This window comes from Coturnix japonica, chromosome 2, assembly GCF_054131305.1.
Source record: "Coturnix japonica strain WE chromosome 2, WE-NBRP24, whole genome shotgun sequence".
Lineage (NCBI taxonomy): Eukaryota > Metazoa > Chordata > Aves > Galliformes > Phasianidae > Coturnix > Coturnix japonica.
This window is the reverse complement of record NC_140664.1, coordinates 75790749-75800315: the sequence shown is the minus strand read 5'-3', so window position 1 is coordinate 75800315 and position 9567 is coordinate 75790749. Positions and strand designations below refer to the sequence as shown.

Below are 9567 nucleotides of genomic sequence, written 5' to 3'. Positions count from 1 at the left end.
GCCTAAAATGCAGTCAGAATTTGAGTCACAACAGGTTTTGCTTTGTTTCTTCTTCTTCTTTTTTTTTTTTTTTTTTTTTTGGTGTATACAAACACAGCAGGCAACCTGGGTGCTTTGCCTTTCTAGACAGGCAGAAGAATGTTGCACAAGTCAAGGTTCAACTTTGCAGTGATACCTCCTTCCTTTAAAGGAACACAAAAAGGAAACAAAAAACAACCTCCCTTCTTCCCCCCACCCCTCCCCCCATGGTTTCTTTCTTGGAATGGCTGCACCTCTTATAATAAGATGGCTTCATTTTTGTGATCTATGAAAGGAAAAGGAAATAAAGTGCTTCTTGAGAATAAATCAAAATAAATATACATATTTAATGGCAGGAAAAAAAGAGTTCTGAAGGGCTACCTCCAGCCAGGTCCTTTCTCAGAGGAGTATTTTCCCCCATGATTTTTTCAAGAGTGATCCACACAACAGCTGATGACTCCTATGAGTTGCTTTAGCAACAGAGTTGAATTCCCCCAAGTCTACATCTGCTCCGTTGCCGGTTCGTAAAACCTGCGCAAAACACCTTTGCCCAAAGTGCTGTTCCTCCTGCACAACAGCATCAAATAAAATACAAAAGGAAGGGGAGAAGGGAAAACAAAAACAAAACAACAACAAAAAACCCACCAAAGAAACAAAAACCAAGAAGAAAAAGGAGAAAATCCACCCAGTTACATAGACTTCATCCCGTTGGCAGTGGTGTTCTCCGAGATGCCATCGCTCACAGTTGCTGAGTCGTGAAGGCCCGAGTAGTCCTTGAGTTCAGAGTTTGTGAGGAGCAGGGGCTGCTCGCCCTTCTTGTGAGGCAGGAGGGGCTGCCTGGTGTAGTGCTCCCCGTCCGGGATGTTCTCGGGCAGGTTCTGGTTCTTGCTCTCCGGCAGCAGCAGGATGCAGATGATGCAGATGAGCGTACAGCAGGCAAAGATGACGTGGTGCAGGAAGTAGCCTTTCTGGTTGTGCAGCTCCATGATGGGGGCAGTCAGGCGGCCAAAACCTGCACTGGCCAGGACCAGCCCCAGCCCTCCGCCCCTGCAAACACAGTAGAGGTGAGAGCCCGACCTTGCACATCTGTGCCAGAAAAGCACCTGAACACCCCTTTGGCTTGAGACCCAATGCTGTCTCACTGGGCAAGCAACTTGGGCACATGGACTCTGAAATCTCTGAGACAAAGCTGTTTGCTCACAGCTTCTGTGCTGTGCGGAAAAAAAAGCTGTGTTGCTTTGCTGTTGTAGATGATTACTGCCTATCTGCTGCTATGGGGAGAAATAACCATACTCACGCAAGTATCTTTTCACACCCACATAACTGTACCTACATAAAGAGAAGAGCAGCTGTACTGTGCGAGTACAGCCCTCTGAATTATTCCAAGTGCTCCTTTATTTAGCAAGGACAAACCAGATTGTGCTTAGCATCCTGCTTAGACAAGACACACCTGAAGTGGTAGGTGCAGAAGTCTATTTTGGATGTCCCTGAAGTACCTGGCAGCAATGGCCAACGGAGGCAGGAGATGAGGCTTCACAGACCATCGCCTCATTCTGCTGTACTGAGCACTGAAATATTTTCCCTATAAAATGTGTTGGGGCTGGAACCTCTACATCCACTGGCGCTGTACAACATGAATCATTTTCAGAAAGAAAGAAAGACAGAAAGAAAGGAAGATAGAAAGACAAAGATGGATAACACGGATTCATTTCTGAGATCTCTTCCTGACTCGCCATGAGGGAGGCGCCTTGCCTAGCTCTTGCTTTCCTCATGTATTCGTGTGCTGTGCAACAAGGGCTGACAAAAAGGTGAATTCAGGTAAACATTTAAATTGTAAATGGGGAACTTCATAGAATATTCTTTATGGCACAAATGCTTATTTATTACAGCAATGTGCCGGAGTACTGAGATCATATATGCAAGCACCAAAAAAGAGTGAAAAGGCAGTAAAGCTCAAAGGTGAAGTGTGAAACCAGCCTCTTCTGTCACCCCATCACAAGAATGGAAACATTTATACCGGCTGCATTCCATGCCATTTTGACTCTGGGTTATGCAAGCAGCCCCTCTGGCAATGCCTTACCTTCCCTGGAGCCTCTCCAAGCCCCGTGCACATCCAGCCACGTGGCTGAGGCTGTCCCACCCCGCCTGCTGACACTACAGACATGGGCAGACCTGTTTCTGTGGCAGGAACACTCAGACCTCCTGGCTGTAACCCAAAGCAGCTCTCCTTAGCTGCATCCCACAGAGCTGCAGTGTGCCCTTCCCAAAGTGCCCTCTTCTGCAGAGGGAGGTCAGGCCCAGTGGCAGAGATGTGCAGGTTTCAATAAATGCTCTCTCTAAAAATTCCTTTAGGTACCTCCTGCTTCTCCGGACTTGGTGAAGCTCTTTTCACAGATAGGAGTGAATTTTCCCCCAATACAGCCAAAGCCCTAATTAAAACCTTGCCAGCTTTCCGATGGCAATTTAGAAACCTCGCTGAATGTGCCCCTTATGCAAGCGGCCTCCCTGCAGCTTCATTAATAGGCTCACATGGGTGCTGTGAAGAACACCCCTCCCAAACACATGGTGAGCCGCTCTCCAAGTTGGCTTGCTCACATCAGCACTTACTACAGCTACACTGCATCCCAGCGAGTGAGGGGACCTGAGGGGAGCCTTCAAAGCAGCTGCGGAAGGACATCGGAGAGGCTGAAAGGAAGCAGAAGAGGGCAACAAAGGCAGCTCTGTCCCTACAGGGCAAGCAGCTTCACATTTGGAGGGGGGAAATATACAGTTTTTCCACGTCGTGTCAGTAATTAGAGCAAGCGTTACTTTACCCTGCCCTCAGAAACTGGCAGGAGAAGGTCTGAAAGTATACATTGGTGTGCTTGGTTTTTTCATGTCTGACTATGCTGCAAATATGAAAATGGGGGGGAAAAGAAAAGTGAAAAAGCAGAAAGCTCTGAGAACAGGGAAGCAGTGCCACCACTAGGGAGCAGACAGAGCTCATGTTGCTGCACAGAGTGAGCAGGTGGCCTGGCAGCCCTGCCTTGTCCTGATGGGGCCTGTGCCTGAAACAGCTGCCCTGTGCAGGCCCCTGAGGGCTGCAGTGGCCGTCAGAAAGCAGCACAACATCCTTCCTAGGGCTCTTAGCCTCAGCCCAGCTGAGCCTGACAGGAAGGACTTGCCCTTCTCAGCTTTGCACAGTGCACTGTCATCCTATCTCGGGTTGGCCATTTGTCCTCAGAACCAATTGCTTACTAGGACTTTATCCCGTCTGCTCAGCTGCTTCTGAAATCATCCCCTGAACACTCCCGTGGCTTTTCCCAGCCTTCTTCTTACATGAACAGCCCTGCTGGAGTCTGATCTCCATACCGGAGTCTGGACACCCATGGCCCTGATGCCTTTGAAAAGACAAGCCTGGTCCAGGTCCCATTTAACAGCAGGGCACCGAGAGAACTCTCGGTCCAGGCCTCTTTTCCCACTTGTTAGTGACTGAGAACACAGAGGACAGGGAGAGGACATCATGCTTTCCTCAGCCCATTCCTACTGAGGAGCAGTGCAACCCACGGTGGTATTCTCATCAAGATTACTGGAGATGGATTACCAGCACTATTCGATGCTCACATTCAGTAGCTCTAAGTCCCTGGTACAAATAAACCATCTGATCAGGGAAACCTCAGAGACAGCTCCAGTTCTCTCACTACTTCTCTTAAGGTTCCTCAAGGTTCAACCAAAAGCCCAGTGTGATGCTCTGAAACACTAAAGGGACACCAGAGGTGGTATTCTGGAAAACAGGCAACGAGGCCAGAGCCCACTGCAGCGCAAAGCACAGACAGCTTAACTGTACTTCCTCCTGAGACATGTTTACAGACTGTCCCGAAAGCCACAACATAATTACAGCCCCGAGCTGATGTCATCAACAGGTTTGCAATGGTAGGACTGCAAAGCGCTGCAGAGTATCATCATCCCTATTTATAAACAGGGACCCTGAGGCACATCCAGCTATTGTCACTCGCCCAGTGTCACCCAGCAGAGCCAGGGGAAGCACAACTTTGGTTCCCAGACAGGAATTTGTCCCCCTCTCTGTTACAACATGAGCAGTTTAAGGAAAAAGCTTGCTAGGTTCACACTGCATATCTGACCCCACTTAGCAGATCCCCTTCTAGTGGACTCGGCCAATTCCTTATCTGCAGGCCTTTCAAACAGAGATGAGAAGCAAATTAAAGAGGCATAAAGAAACCAAACTGACAGGCACGTAAATAAATAGCTGCTAGTGTTTTGGGCTGCTGTGCAATCTGCCGGCCACTCACACTGCCCTTCCCTGTGGGAATAATGTTATCTGCAAAATACGCTCACAAAGTCAGAGAGCTTAGGAGAGCAGGCTGTGTGAGGGGACAGGCAAATCTGACAGCTTTGTTATAAAGCTTTTACAAAGTTACTGAAAAACCGTGTAATTGGAGGGGAAGAGGGAAGCACAGAATCTCCTCCTCCCCGCTCCCCTCTCCCTCCTACCCATATGACCTACATTCCTATGAAATTCAATGGGAATCAGGGCGGACTCCTGAATTGCCGTGGCATTGCTGAAAGCACAATCCAGAACACACAAGCACAAACTTCATACCGGGAAAGATAATGGTGAATAAATAAAATGGTACAAAAAAGCCACACAATACAAAGACAAGTTACAGAAGGCTCTCCAGAGATCATCTGCCCGAGTTCTACTACCGCCCAGCATGAGAGCACTTCTCTTTAGAGAAACATCGAGTCTTGGCTGAGATAGATCTGGGGCCACAGAGAAAGATGGTAAAGAGGTAGAGCATGATTCTGTAGTAAAGGCAGAACTAAGTGGTGCTGTAGGTGAAACTGCAGATCGCTACAGTATGCAGCAAGTCCTTTCCAGTGAACCACTCCTATAGTAGGATTAACTCACCCTACGGAGGCAGGGAACTGACTGCAGCTACATCCATCTTTGCCGACTTGTATGAATCTATCTTATATCCAACTGTGGGCTCACACAGTTACTGCTTGTACAAATCCAGCAGGGTAAGCAGAGTAACAAAATGGTGTAAAACGACAGGATCTGGTTCAGCTCAGTACTTTAGACCATACCACGCTGTGAACAAATGCACTTCATGTGATGACTGGCCTGCTGAAAATCGCCACAATGGGGTTTGAGGTGGAGCCATCTGAAACAAAGCCCCTCTGTCCTCAGATAGGCATTTACTTAGACTGACAGACTGCAGCGATTAAAAAGTGGCTCAGAAATTACTGTGTTTTCTCCAATTATGGGAGATTTCCCACCCCAAACAACGTGTTAAGTTACACAGCCAGTTATTAAGAAAATGAGTTCAATTTCTTCCCTGCACTTTAAGGTGAGGGGCCCTGGTGTCTCACCTTATTACTGTGGGTGTGATTTCGGCACAGAAGAATACGCTGAGACTTCCAACAGCATGCGAAGAAAACATCCCCACAATGGAAAATGCGGTAGAGAACTTGTCCTTGACACTGTCACTCATACCTGTAAAGACAAGGATGAGCATGAAAAGAGAGAAGGAGGCCACATCTCCAGGAAGGAAAACAAGAAAACAGGTCTACGTTACTCATTCTCCCCAAATAAGGATTTGAGTCATTTCTGTAACGCTAATTTAAAACAGGTATTTATAAAATCCTTTCCCAAGCATCCAAGACATAAACACAGATGAAGAAACGTTGTAATGTTGTGCCAAAAATGGCAGTGATCTCTGCATTACTTATGCCCAGCCTCCACAAAAAGGTAAAAGACAAAAAAAAAACAACCCACCTATTTGGGCAGCCTTTTAGGCACCAGACACACATTTCCCTCCCACATTTGACAGACAGGCGGATGCAGGCGGTGCTCATCAGGTTGCCAGCATCTGGTACAGCTCACAGGCCTGGGTGCTGGAGAGGCTCATGGCACATCGGGGCAGGGAAATAGATGTGCTCCCACTTCCATTCCACCTGCCAATGCCCTGCAAGCGGTGGGTCTGCAGACATGCAGCTCAGCTTGACCCTCTGTGTTGGATCCAATGGATAACCACCCACTTACATTCTTGCTGGAAATATCAGCTCTTGGGAGAGCAAAAAGTATATGGGTGTCCTCAGGTCACAAGTTCTGCAGTGTATCGAGTGATTCCCACAGCCTGCTGAGGGCTAAACCCTTTATGCCATGTACCACAAGCCAGCAGGAGAGGATAAATCCTGCTGGCAGATAGGGATGTGAGTGCAGTACCTTGCACTGTGAGGCTCTGTGAGGCTCTTGGGCACTTTATGTAGCTCATGTTATTGCCACAAAATTATTTCAGGCTGAGAAACAGTGTCTGAGTCCCCTTCTAAGAACAGACTTCAACATTGCTTCTTGCACATTGCAGACATGTATGTAAACCGTACCTGAGTCTGGAAGTTGACTGTATTTTCCAATCACTGTGTCCAAGGTTCATGGAAGTTACAATATGATAAAAATAAGAGAGGGAGAGAAAACAGGAATGTACTGTTGTTATTTACACAACTCAGAGCAAGAAAAGACAAGCCCTGCATGCCTCCCTCAGCCCCACGCACCCCTCCTGTCCCACAACAGGACTGGCATGTCCTCTGATGCAACATGCCAGCTTCAGCCAAATAAATGCTAATGAAATGGTGATAATAACCACAGAGGAAAAGCATTTTGAAGAGACCCAGAATTACTGCTGGGATAACACAAAGGCCTCTTTGTTGTTAATGAAGAGGGAGTAGAGAAACTGCCCCCATCCTGCAGCCCCCAAGGAGATGGCCAATGCAGGCTCTGCTTGGAGCAAAGCTCTCAGTGTCAGCATCACTGAGTGCTCAGTGACCTCCTCCCTGGGCAGCAATGCAAGGGCACCATAGGGTCTGGAGCAAGCATTGATAAGGATGAGCCTCAATGCCTGCTGACCAGAGCTGCTCCCCACCAGCTCAGGCTGCCCCATCCAACCTGGCCTTGAGCTTCCAGAGATGGGGCACCACAGCTTCTCTGAGCAGCTGCACCACTACCTTTGATCACAAAACCACACAGACCCATCACAGAAAAGGTTCTAGCAATTCTTACAGGACGTTCCTTCCTACCATCAGCCCTTGTTGCTGAAAAGCTGAAAACAGATTTTATCAGCTCCAGTGCACTTTCTCTCTACAAAGCAACTGCATTTATTACCCTGGCAGCCTCCACAAATATCTGATGCCCTTAAAAAGAAAGATGAATGTATTGTAGGGACCCTGCTGGATAATATCACCAGAACCTGGAGTTTTGGGAGAACACACACACACACAGTGTGCATCTTCATGTCACAGTATTTCAAAACATGAGATGTAGCAGGGAGCTTCTCTCATTTCAGCTGACACTGCTGGGCACAGTACACAAGCTCAAAGGAAATGTAAACATCTGTACCAAGTGGAGAGCAACACTGGAGTCTCCTCAATGTCCTGAAAGATATTCACTGTTCCTCCTTCCCACTTCCACAAATAGTGTGTTCACTAAAGGTTAACTTGGTCAACACTCTCAGGAAATATGGTCTGCAAATATGGGCAACATTTGCTGGCCAAGGGCTCCCCCTCAACACAAGGGAACATAAAAATCTTTCCATCCTCAAAGTAAAAACCCTCTCTCATTAAAGTTCTGAAGTCATTTCTAAACTTAGAAGTAGAAAACAGCAACAACCAGTGTTCTCGTGTTTGTCACAATTCCAGTTTGTCCAGAGGCACGTCGCTGTCTCCCAACAGACTCCAGAAGAGGGGCAGAGTCTCTTGCTTTTGAAAGGAACAACCTCTTAGACAAGCTGCATCACCTCAAGAAATCATACCTACATATACACGTTGACCTTACACACATGCCACAGTAGAAGTAGGGCTCCTCAGCTCTGCTTCTCTGCCACCCACACATTATTTCTAAGTAGCAAGATGGACAGGGTAGGCAGAAGACACGCACCTATTGCTTTAACTCCTGCTTCTTTTAGAGGCCATATGGAAAGCAGACCAAGTAGGAAGTTCCTTCCTCCCCAAGCCCCTACTCAGCTCCTTCCCCCAAAGCCTATTTCACTGAAATAAATGGGGTTTTTTTGTTTGCTTGTCTTTACGTGATAGAACTAGAAGCAGCACCAACACTCAATAAGCTTTACCACTGGGACTCATCCAGAACACAATTCCTCTTCTTAATGAATCTTAAGGCAACAAGTGTTTGGAGAAACCTTCAGATAAATTAAGCTGCTGAAGCTAAGCAGGTTGCATGTCAAATCTGAGAGGGACAATGGAAACATTCCCTGGTCCCTTATCCAAAGATCCTTGGAGGTGGGGAGGAATCAACCTAAGGTGCGTAATATTTTCCATCAACTCCACAAACAAGTTAAAATCAATTCTCCCCTCCCATAAGAAAAAAACAGGGAGAGCAGAGAACCTTCATCCAAAATTTGACAGTGAATTGTTAACTGTGACAGTGTTAATCTCTGTACCTGTACAGTGCAAGGAAACATTGAAAAGGAGACTCCTATGAGCACCTAATGATGTACTACTTTAACTGATAAAAGGGAGCCTAAATATACTATAAGTAATATTTCTGCAATCACCATCAGCCCGACCATATAGCACAGAAATCAGCCATGCTCCCACACAGCTACGTGGCTGTCAGACTCTCTGCCATCAACTGCTATGACCATTTTACCCCTATGTGTCACACTCAGCCTCTTGTGGTCCTGAAAAGCTCATCTCCAACTTACAGTTCAGAAGGCCCAGCTGCAGAAGCGATGCCAGGGCTGTGAGAATCATGAAGAGCAGGAGCCCTCCTCTCCTCCCCAGGAAGCCAACCACAGGGCACATGGCCAGGCAGGATGCCAGCGCAATCCCAGCCATGGTATAGTAGTCTGCATAGAAGTTCTGGGTAAGCGTCATCTTCGCTTCGTGCCCCATCATGCTTTTTGCAAAACAGTGGTGAATGCCGTAGCCAGTCAGCCTAGGGAACAGGAAAAGGCAGTGAGAGATCATCACCACATACTGCAATGTAATTCAACACTGAAACATATTCATGTGGGAAGCAATTCTTCTGTGAGAATACAACACCTACTGCAAAAAGACCCATCTCTAATTCATCTTCCAGGTGCTATCACAAAAAGAAATGATTAAAATAGAAAATTAAAAAAAGAATCCTTACAGAGATTTGCAATCTACTGTCATCATTCATACAGCTTTTGCTCAAGATCAAAATATGATAAATTTCATAAGGACACTTAGCGCCAACTCAATGATCCTTACGGTCCCTTCCAACTTGGGACATTCTGTGATTCTAAGATTCTATGACTGGTTTTCCCAACACATTTAGGAACTCCTCTCTCGAGCATCTCACTGTTTCCAATATATCCGACTGCTGATGGTCACTCAACCAGCACTGCTGTGATGGAACAACCTGTGTGCTTGGGTGGCAGAACACAGCACAATACAAACACCTCCTCCAGAAAGACCCTCCTGCCCACAGTACTGGATTATACTTCGGACAGCATCTCACCCCCCATGTTAGCCTGTTACAACTGAAAACCCCTTAGAAATGAGCTTGCA

General features: G+C 47.0%; 1 protein-coding gene across 1 annotated transcript in view; it reads right to left on the bottom strand.

The window, feature by feature from the left end:
• Positions 1-345: 345 nt before the first annotated feature.
• SLC22A23 (solute carrier family 22 member 23) overlaps positions 346-9567 on the bottom strand; it is an 86585-nt gene continuing 77363 nt past the window's right edge. The window contains exons 7-10 of the mRNA XM_015854573.3: positions 8736-8968; positions 6406-6438; positions 5392-5515; positions 346-1065 (exon numbers count right to left, since the gene is read on the bottom strand). Coding sequence (XP_015710059.1) covers positions 708-1065; positions 5392-5515; positions 6406-6438; positions 8736-8968 — 748 coding nt within the window. The 3' untranslated portion in view covers positions 346-707. The remainder of the gene's footprint in view (positions 1066-5391; positions 5516-6405; positions 6439-8735; positions 8969-9567) is intronic.